At 43.3% G+C, this 14005-nt stretch overlaps 1 protein-coding gene across 3 annotated transcripts in view; it reads right to left on the bottom strand.

The window, feature by feature from the left end:
- Window positions 1-683: 683 nt before the first annotated feature.
- RBM23 (RNA binding motif protein 23) overlaps window positions 684-14005 on the bottom strand; it is a 41668-nt gene continuing 28346 nt past the window's right edge. Inside the window, exons 13-17 of one of the 3 annotated variants that reach the window (XR_012052618.1) lie at window positions 8888-9182; window positions 5658-5756; window positions 1634-1703; window positions 915-993; window positions 684-835 (exon numbers count right to left, since the gene is read on the bottom strand). Coding sequence is in view for 2 of the 3 variants with exons in the window: in XM_072921360.1 (XP_072777461.1) it covers window positions 990-993; window positions 1634-1703; window positions 5658-5756; window positions 8888-9182 (468 nt within the window). In the remaining variant the exon portion in view is untranslated. Of the gene's footprint in view, window positions 994-1629; window positions 1704-5657; window positions 5757-8887; window positions 9183-14005 lie in introns of those variants that run through there. The other 2 variants (XM_072921360.1, XM_072921361.1) reach the window with 2 other exon arrangements.

Here is a 14005-nt window from a genome sequence, read left to right on the forward strand (position 1 = left end):
GGGGCGCGGCCGCGCCTCTGACCACGCCCTCCTCATTAATATGCAAATTTATGCTAATTAGAGTGGAAATAAAATCTATTCTAGCAATGGTAATTGGGGTTGGTGGTTACTGGTTTGTACTGGGAGGGACTGGGACAGACTGGGAGGAGACTGGGAGGGGTCCGGACACGTTCCTGACCACGCCCACATCATTAATATGCAAATTTATGCAAATTAGTTGCGAAATAAAATCAATTATATTAGTGCATGTTGGTATTGGGGGTTACTGGTTGGGACTGGGAGGCACTGGGAGGAGTCCAGACACGACTCTGACCACGCCCGCCTCATCAATATGCAGATTTATGCTAATTAGACGCGAAATAAAATCGATTGTGATAATGATAATTGGGGTTGGTGGTTACTGGTTTGGACTGGGAGGGACTGGGAGGGACTGGGAGGGGTTTAGACACGCCTAGCTCATTATTATGCAAATTTATGCTAATGAGAGCGGGAATAAATGTGAATACGCTGATGGAGATGGGGTTACTGGTTTGTACTGGTTTGTACTGGGAGGGGACTGGGACGGGTTTTAAACACTCCTAGCTCATTAATATGCAAATTAATGCTAATGAGAGGCGGGAACCGATTTAAATACACCTCCATCCCGCCCACCTTTAACATGCAAATTTATGCAAATCCCACACTTTTTTATTTTTTGTGAATATTTTTTTATTATTATTTTTCCCATTCCGGAGCCAAAACCCCCCAAAAAAAACCCCAAAAAAACCCCAAAAAAAACCCCCAAAAAAACCCCAAAAATTCCCATTTCCGGGTTGGGGGCGGGGCCAACACCGAGGCCACGCCCCCTTTTCCCGTCAGCCAATAGGAGGGGAGGGGGCGTGGCCAAAGGGGAAAGGGGCGGAGCCAGAGCCAAAGCCACGCCCCCTTTTCCCGCCAGCCAATAGGAGGGGAGGGGGCGTGGCCAAAGGGGGAAAGGGGCGGAGCCGATCTCACCTGGAAAGGAAAAGGGGCGGAGTTAAAGGGGAACTGGTTTATACTGGTTTGTACTGGTTTATACTGGTTTATACTGGGAATGGGTTTGGGGTTACTGGTTTGTACTGGGAATGGGTTTGGGGTTACTGGTTTGTACTGGGAATGGGTTTGGGGTTACTGGTTTGTACTGGGAATGGGTTTGGGGTTACTGGTTTGTACTGGTTTGGGGTTTGGGGTCACTGGTTTGTACTGGGATGGGCTTTGGGGTTACTGGTTTGTACTGGGATGAACTGGGAGGGGTTTTGGGGGTTACTGGGAGGGGGTTTGGGGTTACTGGTTTATACTGGGAATGGGTTTTCTCTTACTGGTTTGGGTTTTTTTCTTACTGGTTTATACTGGGATGGGCTCTGGGGTTACTGGTTTGTACTGGGATGAACTGGGATGAACTGGGAGGGGGTTTGGGGTTACTGGGATGAACTGGGAACTGGTTTTCCCTTACTGGTTTATACTGGTTTGGGCTCTGGGGTTACTGGTTTAAACTGGTTTGAACTGGGATGAACTGGGAGGGGGTCGGGGAAGGTGTTAAGGGGTCCGAACCGGTCCGAACTGGTTTATACTGGTTTATACTGGTTTATACTGGTTTATACTGGGAGGGGCTCACATGGTCTGGGACGAGAAGAGCCCCGAGAGCGTCAAACACTGAGAGGCCAAATTCAGCGCCGGGCTCAGGGCTGGGGGGAGAAATTTGGGGGTCAGGGGGGTCCCAAAATTTGGGAATTCCCAAAATTCCCAAAATTCCCAAAATTCCCGAAATTTTCCCCAAAAATTTCCCGAAATTCCCGCAAAAAACGCCCCAAAAATGACCCAAAATCGCCCAAAAATGACCCAAATTTGCCCAAAATGGCCCCAAAATCAGCCCAAGTTTGGGGTCAGGGGGGTCCCCGAAATTCGGGAATCCCCAAATTCCCAAAATTCCCAAAATTCCCAAAATTATCCCCAAAAATTCCCCGAAATTCCCGCAAAAAACGCCCCAAAAATGACCCAAATTGACCCAAATTTGCCCAAAATCAGCCCAAGTTTGGAGTGGGGGAGGGGAAATTTGGGGTTGGGGGGTCCCCGAAATTCCCAAAATCCCAAATTCCCAAAATTCCCAAAATTCCCGAAATTATCCCCAAAAATTTCCCGAAATTCCCGCAAAAACGCCCCAAAAATGACCCAAAATGGCCCCGAAATGACCCAAAATCAGCCCAAGTTTGGGGTGGGGGAGGGGAAATTTGGGGTCGGGGGGGTCCCAAAATTCCCAAAATCCCAAAATTCCAAAAATTCCCGAAATTATCCCCAAAAATTTCCCGAAATTCCCGTAAAAAACGCCCCAAAAATGACCCAAATTTGCCCAAAATGGCCCCGAAATGACCCAAAATCAGCCCAAGTTTGGGGTGGGGGAGGGGAAATTTGGGGTCAGGGGGGTCCCCGAAATTCCCAAAATCCCAAATTCCCAAAATTCCCAAAATTCCCAAAATTATCCCCAAAAATTTCCCGAAATTCCTGCAAAAAACGCCCCAAAAATGACCCAAAATAACCAAAAAATGACCCAAAATGACCCAAAATCAACCCAAGTTTGGGGTGGGGGAGGGGAAATTTGGGGGTCAGGGGGGTCCCCGAAATTCCCAAAATCCCAAATTCCCAAAATTCCCAAAATTCCCAAAATTATCCCCAAAAATTTCCCGAAATTCCCGCAAAAAACGGCCCAAAATTGACCCAAAATAACCCAAAAATGACCCAAAATGACCCAAAATCAGCCCAAGTTTGGGGTGGGGGAGGGGAAATTTGGGGGTCAGGGGGGTCCCCGAAATTCGGGAATCCCCAAATTCCCAAAATTCCCAAAATTCCCGAAATTATCCCCAAAAATTTCCCGAAATTCCCGCAAAAAACGCCCCAAAAATGACCCAAAATCGCGAAAAATTGACCCAAATTTGCCCAAAATCAGCCCAAGTTTGAGGTGGGGGAGGGGAAATTTGGGGTTGGGGGGTCCCCGAAATTTGGGAATTCCCAAAATTCCCAAAATTATCCCAAAATTCCCGAAATTATCCCCAAAAATTTCCCGAAATTCCCGCAAAAAACGCCCCAAAAATGACCCAAAATGACCCAAAAATGACCCAAATTTGCTCCAAAATCAACCCAAGTTTGGGGTGGGGGAGGGGAAATTTGGGGTCGGGGGGGACCAAATTTGGGAATCCCAAAATTCCCAAAATTCCCAAAATTTTCCCAAAAATTTCCCGAAATTCCCGCAAAAAACGCCCCAAAATTGACCAAAATTACCCAAATTTGCCCAAAATGGCCCCAAAATCAACCCAAGTTTGGGGTGGGGGAGGGGAAATTTGGGGTTGGGGGGGCCCAAATTTGGGAAATCCCAAAATTCCCAAAATTCCCAAAATTCCCAAAATTCTCCCCAAAAATTTCCCGAAATTCCCACAAAAAACGCCCCAAAATTGCCCAAAATTTACCAAAAATTACCCAAAATCAGCCCAAGTTTGGAGTGGGGGAGGGGAAATTTGGGGTTGGGGGGGTCCCAAAATTCGGAAATTCCCAAAATTCCCAAAATTCCCAAAATTCCCGAAATTATCCCCAAAAAATTCCCGAAATTCCCGCAAAAAACGCCCCAAAATTGACCCAAAATGGCCCCGAAATGACCCAAAATGGCCCCAAATACAGCCCAAGTTTGGGGTGGGGGAGGGGAAATTTGGGGTGGGGGGGTCCCAAATTTGGGAATCCCCAAATTCCCAAAATTCCCAAAATTCCCAAAATTATCCCCAAAAATTTCCCGAAATTCCCACAAAAAACGCCCCAAAATTGACCCAAAATGACACAAATTTGCCCCAAAATCAACCCAATTTGGAGTGGGGGAGGGGAAATTTGGGGTCAGGGGGGTCCCCGAAATTCCCAAAATCCCAAATTCCCAAAATTCCCAAAATTCCCGAAATTATCCCCAAAAATTTCCCGAAACTCCCGCAAAAAACGCCCCAAAAATGACCCAAAATCGCCCAAAATGGCCCCAAAATTAGCCCAAAATGGCCCCAAATTTTTGGGTTCCCCCCACCCCCAAATCCCAAATTTTGGGTTTCCCACCCCCAAAACCCCCAAATTTTTGGGATCCCACCCCAAATTTTTCTGTTTCCCCACCCCAAACCCCCCAAATTTTTGGGGTCCCCCCAAATTTTTTGGGTTTCCCACCCCAAACCCCCCAAATTTTTGGGGTCTCCCCAAATTTTTAGGTTCCCCCTCCCAAAATATCCAATTTTTCGACTTCTACCCCTCCCAAAATCTCCAAATTTTTGGCTCCCCCTCCCAAAACCCCCAAATTTTTGGGTTTCCCCCCCCAACCCCCCAAATTTTTGGGGTCCCCTCAAATTTTTGGGGTCCCCCCAAATTTTTGGGTTTCCCACCCCAAAACCCCCAATCTTTGGGGTCCCACCCCAAATCCCCAAAATTTTTGTCTCCCCCACCCCCAAACCCCCAAAATTTTGGGGTTTACCACCCCAAACCCCCCAAATTTTTGGGGTTCCCCTCCTAAAATCCCAAATTTTTGGGGTCCCACCCCAAACCCCCAAATTTTGGCTCTTTTACCCCAAAATATCAAATTTTTTGCCCCCTGTCCCTCCCCCAAACCCCAAATTTTTGTGTTTCCCACCCCAAATTTTTGGGTTTTCCCACCCCAAACCCCCAAATTTTTGGGGTCCCACCCCAAAACATCCAATTTTTCGCCTTCTGCCCTTCCCCAAACCCCAAATTTTTGGGTTCCCACCCCATATTTTTGGGGTCCCCCCACCCCAAACCCCCAAATTTTTGGGGTTCCCCTCCTAAAACCCCAAATTTTGGGGTCTCCCACCCAAAACCCCCCAAATTTTTGGGGTCCCACCCCAAAATATTCAATTTTTCGCCTTTTCCCCCTCCCCAAAACCCCAAATTTTTGGGTTTCCCCACCCCAAAATCCCCAAATTTTTGGGGTCCCACCCAAAACCCCCAAATTTCGGGGCCCCCCCCCCCACAAAACCCCAAATTTTTGGGGTTCCCACCCCCAAATCTCCATTTTTTCAACTCCTGCCCCCAAACCCCCCAAATTTTTGTGTTTCCCACCCCAAATTTTTGGGTCCCCCCACCCCAAAACCCCCAAATTTTTGGGGTCCCCCCAAATTTTTGGGGTCCCACCCCAAAATCTCCAATTTTTCAACTTCTGCCTCTCCCCCAAACCCCAAATTTTTGGGTTTCCACCCCCAAACCCCCCAAATTTTTGGGACTCCACTCCAAATTTCGGGTCTCCCCCCACCCCCAAACCCCCCAAAGTTTTTGGGTCCCCCCCAAATTTTGGCGTCCCCCGAAAACCCCCCAAATTTTTGGGCTTCCACCCCCAAATTTTTTGGGTTTCCCACCCCAAACCCCAAATTTTTAGGGTCCCCCCAACTCCAAATCCCCAAATTTTTCTCCCCCCCACCCAAAAATATCCAAATTTTTGGTGTCACCCACCCAAAATCCCCCAAATTTTGGGGTTTCCCCCCCTAAAAACCCCAAATTTTTGGGTTTCCCACCCCAAATTTTTGTGTTCCCCACCCCAAATTTTTCTGTTTCCCCTCCCAAACCCCCCAAATTTTTGGTTTCCCCCCCAAATTTCGGGGTCCCCCCAAATTTACCTGTGAGGGCGGCGGGGTTGAGCCCCCCCAGGGGGTTCAGGGCCCCGTTGAGCTGCTGAAGCGCCGCCTGAGCCGGGGCCGGCAGCTGCAGCCCCGAGCCTGGAAAACACCAAAAACACCGGAATTAGACCCAAAATCTGCTCCGGGGAGGTGGGAAATGCCAAAATGGGAGAGAGCGACATCGAAAACCCCAAAAAAAACCCCAAAAAAACCCCAAAAAAGTCAAAAATTGGCTCAAAATCGGTCCAAAATCGGCCTAAAATTGGTCCAAAATCAACCCAAAATTAACCTCAAAATCAGCCCAAAATCAGCCCAAAATCAACCCCAAATCGGTTAAAAATCGACCCGAAATTGGCTAAAAATCGGCCCCAAATCAGCCAAAAATCAACCCCAAATTGGCCCCAAATCAGCCCCAAAATCGGCCCAAAATTGGTCAAAAATCGACCCCAAATCAGCCCAAAATTGGTCCCAAATTGGTCCAAAAATGGCCTCAAATTGGCCGAAAATTGGCTCAAAATCGACCCAAAATTAGTCCAAAATTGGTCCAAAATTGGTCCCAAATTGACCCAAAATCGCCCCCAAAATCAACCCCAAATCAGCCCCAGATTAGCCCCAAAATCGGCCCCAAATCAGCCAAAAATCAACCCAAAATCGGCTCAAAATCGACCCAAAATTCGCTAAAAATCAGCCCCAAAATCAGCCAAAAATCAAACCAAAATCAGCCCCAAATTGGTCCAAATTGGCCCAAAATTGGTCCCAAAATAGACCCAAGATCGGCCCCAAATTGGTCCAAAATCGGCTCAAAATTGGCCCCAAATTGGTCCAAAATCAGCGCCAAAATTGGTCCAAAATTGGCCCCAAATTGGCCCCAAATTGGCCCCAAAATAGACCCAAAATTGGCTAAAAATTGGTCCCAAAATAGACCCAAAATCGGCCCCAAAATCAACCCCAAAATCAGCCCAAAATTGGATCAAAATCGGCTCAAAATCGGCCCAAAATTGGCTTAAAAGTGGCTCAAAATCGACCCAAAATTGGTCCAAAATCGGCTCAAAATTGGTCCAAAATCGGCCCCAAATTGGCCCAAAATCAGCCCAAAATTGGTCCAAAATCGGTCCAAAATCAGCCCCAAAAGCAACCCCAAATTTTAACCAGTTTTAACCAAAATACCCATTTTTAACCAAAATACCCACTTTTAACCAAAATACCGATTTTTCACCCAAATTTCCTCATTTTTTCTGCATTTTTCACCCAAATTTCCCCATTTTTGCTGCCATTTTTCACCCAAATTCCGCCATTTTTGCCGCCATTTTCCTCCCACATTTCCCCATTTTTCGCTCTAAAATCCTCATTTTTCATCCTAAAATCTCCATTTTTTCACCGTTTTTCACCAAATTTCCCTATTTTTTCCTCCATTTTTCACCCAAATTTCTCCATTTTTTCCCGCCATTTTCCTGCCATTTTCCCGCCATTTTTTCCGCCATTTTCCTCTAGAATTTCCCCATTTTTCGCTCTAAAATCCCCATTTTTTGCTCTAAAATCCCCATTTTTCACCCAAATTTCCCCATTTTTTCCAGCATTTTCCCCATTTCCCCCCGTTTTTCACCGAAATTTCCTCATTTTTTCCCCTCATTTTTCCCCCCAAAATCCCCATTTTTCACCCAAATTCCCCCATTTTTTCCGCCATTTTCCTCCAATATTTCCCCATTTTTCATCCTAAAATCCCCATTTTTTCACCATTTTTCACCATTTTTTCATAATTTTCCCCCCTACTTTTCCCCCATTTTTTCCGCCATTTTTCCCCATAAAATCCCCATTTTTCGTCCTAAAATCCCCATTTTTTGACCATTTTTCCCCATTAAATCTCCATTTTTTGTCCTATAATCCCCATTTTTTGCTCTAAAATCCCCATTTTTTCACTCAAATTTCCCAATTTTTTCCGCCTTTTTTTCCCGCCATTTTTCCCCATTCTTTCCGCCATTTTCCTCCCTAATTCCCACATTTTTTGCTCTAAAATCCCCATTTTTTCACCGTTTTTCCCCATTTTTTCTCCTAAAATCCCCATTTTTTCCCAATTTTTCACCCAAATTTCCCTATTTTTTCCGCCATTTTTTCCGCCATTTTCCCGCCATTTTCTCCGCCATTTTCCTCCTGAATTTCACCATTTTTCCCCCTAAAATCTCCATTTTTTGCCCTAAAATCCCCATTTTTCTTCCTAAAATCCCCATTTTTTCCCCATTTTTACCCAAATTTCCCTCAATTTTTGACCCAAATTTCTCCATTTTCCCCCACCAAATTTCCCCCATCCTTTCCGCCACTTTCCCCTATAAAATCCCCATTTTTCATCCTAAAATCCCCATTTTTTCACCATTTTTCCCCATTTTTTCACCATTTTTCCCCATTTTTTCACCCAAATTTCCCAATTTTTTACCAAAATCTCCTTTTTTCCCCAAAATCCCCAAATTCCTCCCACCTTCGGCGAGCTTGGCCATGAGCTGCAGCCTCCCCGCGGCCGTGCCGAGCTCGGGCTCGTCCCCGCAGGTGAGGGGGGCGGTGATTCCCGTCCGGCCGTGCCCCAAATCCGCCTTTTTCACCCCAAATCCGCCTTTTGCACCCCAAATCCCCCTTTTTCACCCCAAATCCCCCTTTTGCACCCCAAAATAACCACTTTGCACCTAAATACCCATTTTTCACCCAAATTCACCCATTTTTTCTCCATTTTTCACCCAAATTTCCTCATTTTTTACCCTATTTTTCAGCCAAATTTCCCAATTTTTCCACCATTTTCTCCCCAATTTTCCCCCATTTTTTCCGCCATTTTCCTCCACAATTTCCCCATTTTTTGCCCTAAAATCCCCATTTTTTCACCATTTTCCCCCATTTTTTCACCATTTTTCACCCAAAGTTCCCCATTTCTTCCGCCATTTTCCTCCAGAATTCCCCCATTTTTCGCTCTAAAATCTCCATTTTTTCACCGTTTTTTTCCATTTTTTCACTGAAAATCCCCATTTTTCATCCTAAAATCTTCATTTTTTCACCATTCTTCCCCATTTTTTCACCCAAATTTCCCCATTTTTGCCGCCATTTTCCCCCCACAAAATCCCCATTTTTCCCCATAAAATTCCCATTTTTTGTCCTAAAATCTCCATTTTTTCACCGTTTTTCACCCACATTTCCCCATATTTTCACCCAAATTTCACAATTTTTTACCAAAATCCCCATTTTTTCCTCACCTTCGGCCAGCTTGGCCATGAGCTGCAGCCTCCCCGCGGCCGTGCCGAGCTCGGGCTCGTCCCCGCAGGTGAGGGGGGCGGTGATTCCCGATGACGTCACTCCCGATGACGTCATTGCCGATGACGTCACTCCAGGTGTGGCTCCAGGTGTGGCTCCAGGTGTGCCCTCGGGGAAGGTGACGTCGCTGGAGCCGTCGGGCCGCTCGCTCACCTGCCCCACGCGCATCGGCCGCCCGGCCAGCTCGAAGCCGTTCAGCTGCTCCAGCGCCCGCCGCGCGCACTCCGCCTCCGAGAACTGCGTTTGGGGAAAAAAACAGGGGTTTTGGGAAAAATGACAATTTTGGGGATTTTTTTGACAAAAAATGGCTTTTTTTTGGGCAAAAAATGGGATTTTTCATGGAAAAAATGGCTTTTTTTTGGCTGCTCTTTGGAGAAAAAATGGGATTTTTTGGGGATATTTTGGGGAAAAAAATTGGGTTTTTTGGTGAAAAAATGGGATTTTTTGGGGGAAAAAATGGGGATTTTTCGGGGAAAAATGGCTTTTTTTTGGGGGATTTTTTTCAGGAAAAAATGGGGTTTTTTGGGGATTTTTTGGCAAAAAAATGGGGTTTCTTTGGGGAAAAAAGTGGCTTTTTTCAAGGAAAAAATGGCTTTTTTTAAGGGAAAAAAATGGGGTTTTTCGAGGAAAAAATGGGATTTTTTGGTGAAAAAAATGGGGGTTTTCAGTAAAAAAAAGCTATATTTTTGGCAATTTTTTGGGGAAAAAATGGGTTTTTTTCTGGACTTTTTGGGGAAAAAATGGGATTTTTTGGGGAAAAATTGGGATTTTTGGGGGATTTTTTGGTGAAAAAATGGGATTTCTTCAGGGAAAAAATGGGGATTTTTCAGTGAAAAAATGGGATTTTTCAAGGAAAAAAATGGCTTTTTTCTGGGAAAAAAATGGGGTTTTTTGGTGAAAAAATGGGGATTTTTCAGTGAAAAAATGGCTTTTTTCGGGTAAAAAACGGGATTTTTTTGGGGATTTTTTTCGCAAAAAATGGGGTTCTTTGTGGAAAAAAATGGGGATTTTCTGAAGATTTTTTGGGGAAAAAATGGGGATTTTCGGTGAAAAAATGGGGTTTTTTTGGGATTTTTTGGGGAAAAAAGGGGATTTTTTGGGGATTTTTTTGGAGAAAAAATGGGATTTTTTGTGGATTTTTTGGGGAAAAAAAGGGATTTTTTCGAGGAAAAAATGGAGTTTCTTTGGTGAAAAAAATGGGGATTTTTTGGGAAAAAATGGGATTTCTTTGGATTTTTTTGGAGAAAAAATGGGATTTTTGGTAAAAAATGGGGTTTCCCCACGCGCATCGGCCGCCCGGCCAGCTCGAAGCCGTTCAGCTGCTCCAGCGCCCGCCGCGCGCACTCCGCCTCCGAGAACTGCGTTTGGGGAGAAAAACGGGGTTTTTGGTGAAAATTGGGATTTTTTGTGATTTTTTTAGAGAAAAAATGGCGCTTTTTTGTGAAAAGACGGGGGTTTTTCGGTGAAAAAATGGCTTTTTTCAGGGAAAATATGGGTTTTCTTTGTGAAAAAAATGGGGGGTTTTCGATGAAAAAATGGCTTTTTTCAGGGAAAAAATGTGGATTTTTTTCGGGATTTTTTTGGGGAAAAAATTGGGGTTTTTTGTGATTTTTTTGGGAAAAAATGGGATTTTTTCGGGGAAAAATTGTGGATTTTTTGGTGAAAAAATGGGGATTTTTGGGGAAAAAAATGGCAGTTTTTGGGGAAAAGATGGGGATTTTTTGGTGAAAAAATGGCTTTTTTAGGACAAAAATGGGGTTTTTTGGGGAAAAAATGGCTTCTTTTTGGAGATTTTTTGGGGAAAAAATGGGATTTTTTCAGTGAAAAAATGGGGATTTTTGGGGAAAAAATGGCTTTTTTCGGGGAAAAAATGGGGATTTTTTGGGGGAAAAATGGCACTTTTGAGAAGCCGTTCAGGTGCTCCAGTGCCCGCCGCGCGCACTCCGCCTCCGAGAACTGCCAGTTTGGGGGGAAAACAGGGGATTTTGGTAAAAATGGGAGAAAAAATGGCTTTTTTAGGTTAAAAAATGGCTTTTTGTTGGGGATTTTTGAGTGAAAATTGGGTTATTGGGAAGGAAAATGGAAGTTTTGGGATGGCCCGGGCACACCTGGCACATCTCAGAACACGTGAGGTCAAAATTTGGGTTAAAAATGGAGATTTTTGGTGAAAAATGGAGTTTTTTGGTGAAAAAAAATGGGGATTTTTGGGAAAAAATGGTTTTATTTTGAGGATTTTTTAGAGAAAAAATGTGGCTTTTTTGGGGGAAAAATGGGGTTTCTTGGGCAAAAAATAGGGGTTTTTGAGAAAAAAATGGGGGGTTTTTTGGTGAAAAAATGGGATTTTTTTGGAATTTTTGGGGAAAAATGGGATTTTTTTCTGGTGAAAAATGGCTTTTTTCGGGAAAAAATGGTTTTTTTATGGGGAAAAAATGGGGTTTTTCGGGGAAAAAATGAGGGTTTTTTGGGGAAAAATTGAGGTTTTTTTGAGAAAAAAATGGGGTTTTTTGGGGTTTTTTTGGGGAAAAAATGGGGCTTTTCGGGGGAAAAATGGGGCTTTTGAGAAGCCGTTCAGCTGCTCCAGCGCCCGCCGCGCGCACTCCGCCTCCGAGAACTGCGGCATTTGGGGGGAAAAATGGGGATTTTGGTGAAAATGGGATTTTTTGTGATTTTTTTGGGGAAAAAAATGGGTTTTTTTGGGACTTTTTTGGAGAAAAAATGGGATTTTTTGGCGATTTTTCAGAGAAAAAAATGGGATTCTTTCAGGATTTTTCAGTGAAAAAGTGGGGTTTTTTGGGGATTTTTTTGGGGAAAAAATGGGATTTTTTGGGGATTTTTCAGAGAAAAAATGGGATTTTTTTTGATTTTTCAGAGAAAAAATAGGATTTTTTAGGGATTTTTTTGGGAAAAAAATGGCTTTTTTCAGGAAAAAAATTGGGTTTTTCAGGGAAAAAATTTTGATTTTTTAGTGAAAAATGGCGCTTTTTTTGGGAGAAAAAAATGGGGTTTTTCGGGGAAAAAATGACTTTTTTGCGGATTTTTAGGGGAAAAAATGGGATTTTTTGGGGATTTTTTAGGGAAAAAATGGGATTTTTTTCAGTGAAAAACTGGCTTTTTTCGAGGAAAAAATGGCTTTTTTTAGGGAAAAAAATGCGGGTTTTTCGGTGAAAAAATGAGGATTTTTTGGTGAAAAAATGAGATTTTTTTGGGGATTTTTTTGGGAAAAAATGGGATTTTTCGGTGAAAAAATGGGATTTTTTTCGGGATTTTTTGGGAAAAAATGGCTTTTTTTGGGGGATTTTTTTGGGAAAAAAATGAGATTTTTTTGGGATTTTTCGCAGAAAAAATGAGATTTTTTGGGATTTTTTGGGGAAAAAATGGGATTTTTTGGGGAAAAAATGGCTTTTTTTGGGGATTTTTGGGGGGAAAAAATGGGGTTTTTGTGAAGCCGTTCAGCTGCTCCAGCGCCCGCCGCGCGCACTCCGCCTCCGAGAACTGCCGGGTTGGGGGGAAAAAAGGGGAGTTTTGGTAAAAAATGGGGTTTTTAGGTTAAAAAATGGGATTTTTCAGGGGAAAAACGGCTTTTTTTTGTGAAATAACGGGGCTTTTTCGGTGAAGAAATGGCTTTTTTCGGGGAAAAAAATGGGGGGTTTTCAGTGAAAAGATGGGGATTTTCGGTGAAAAAATTCAGATTTTGGGGAAAAAATGGGATTTTCAGTGAAAAAATGGGGTTTTCAGGTGAAAAAATGGCTTTTTCTGGGGGAAAAAAAGGGGTTTTTTTGGTGAAAAAAAATGGAGATTTTTTGGAAAAAATGGTTGGGGAATTTTTGGGGAAAACATGGGGATTTTCGGTGAAAAGATGGGGATTTTCAGTGAAAAATGGGGGTTTTTGGAGAAAAAATGGGATTTTTTTGGGAAAAAATGGCTATTTTTTGGGGATTTTTTGGGGAAAAAATGGGATTTTTTGGGGAAAAAATGGGGTTTTTTCGGGATTTTTTGGGGGAAAAATTGGGATTTTTTCGGGGAAAAAATCGGAATTTGATGGTGAAAAAATGGCTTTTTTCAGAGAAAAAATGTGGATTTTTTTGGTGAAAAAATGGGATTTTTTGGGGAAAAAATGAGGATTTTTTGGTGAAAAAATGGGGATTTTTGGAAAAAAATGGGATTTTTTTTGGGATTTTTTGGTGAAAAAATGGGATTTTTTTGGGGGAAAAATGGGGATTTAGGAGGAGAAATGGGGATTTTAGGGTTACCTGGGAACACCTGGCACAGGTGAGCTCAAGATTTTGGGGTAATTAGGGAAAAAATGGGGTTTTTTGGTAAAAAATGGGGTTTTGTGAAGCCATTCAGCTGCTCCAGCGCCCGCCGCGCGCACTCCGCCTCCGAGAACTGCCGGTTTTGGGGGAAAAACAAGGGATTTTGGTAAAAAATTTATTTTTTGGGGATTTTTCTGAGAAAAAATGGCTTTTGTCAGGGAAAAAATGGGGGTTTTTTGGCTGTTTTTTGGGGAAAAAATGGGATTTTTACAGGGATTTGCACGCACTCCACCTCCGAGAACTGCAGAGTTTTGGGGAAAAACTGGGAGTTTGTGGTGAAAAAATGGCTTTTTTAGGTGAAAAAATGGGGTTTTTCAATGAAAAAATGGCTTTTTTAGGTTAAAAACTTGCTTTTTTTGGGGAAAAAATGGGGTTTTTCGGAAAAAAAATGGTGATTTTTCGGTGAAAAAATGGCTTCTTTCGGGTAAAAAATGGGATTTTTTTGGGATTTTTTGGGGAAAAAATGGGGTTTTTTGGGGATTTTTCGGAGAAAAAATGGTTTTGGGGGATTTTTTGGGGGAAAAATGGGATTTTTGAGAAGCCGTTCAGCTGCTCCAGCGCCCGCCGCGCGCACTCCGCCTCCGAGAACTGCCAGATTGGGGGAAAATTGGGGGTTTTGGGAAAAAATGGGAATTTTGGGGAAAAAAATGGATATTTTGGGTGAAAAAATGGCTTTTTTCAGGGAAAAAATAGCTTTTTTTTGCAGATTTTTTAGGGAAAAAAATGGTATTTTTCGATGAAAAAATG

Source organism: Taeniopygia guttata, chromosome 36 (assembly GCF_048771995.1).
Source record: "Taeniopygia guttata chromosome 36, bTaeGut7.mat, whole genome shotgun sequence".
NCBI lineage: Eukaryota > Metazoa > Chordata > Aves > Passeriformes > Estrildidae > Taeniopygia > Taeniopygia guttata.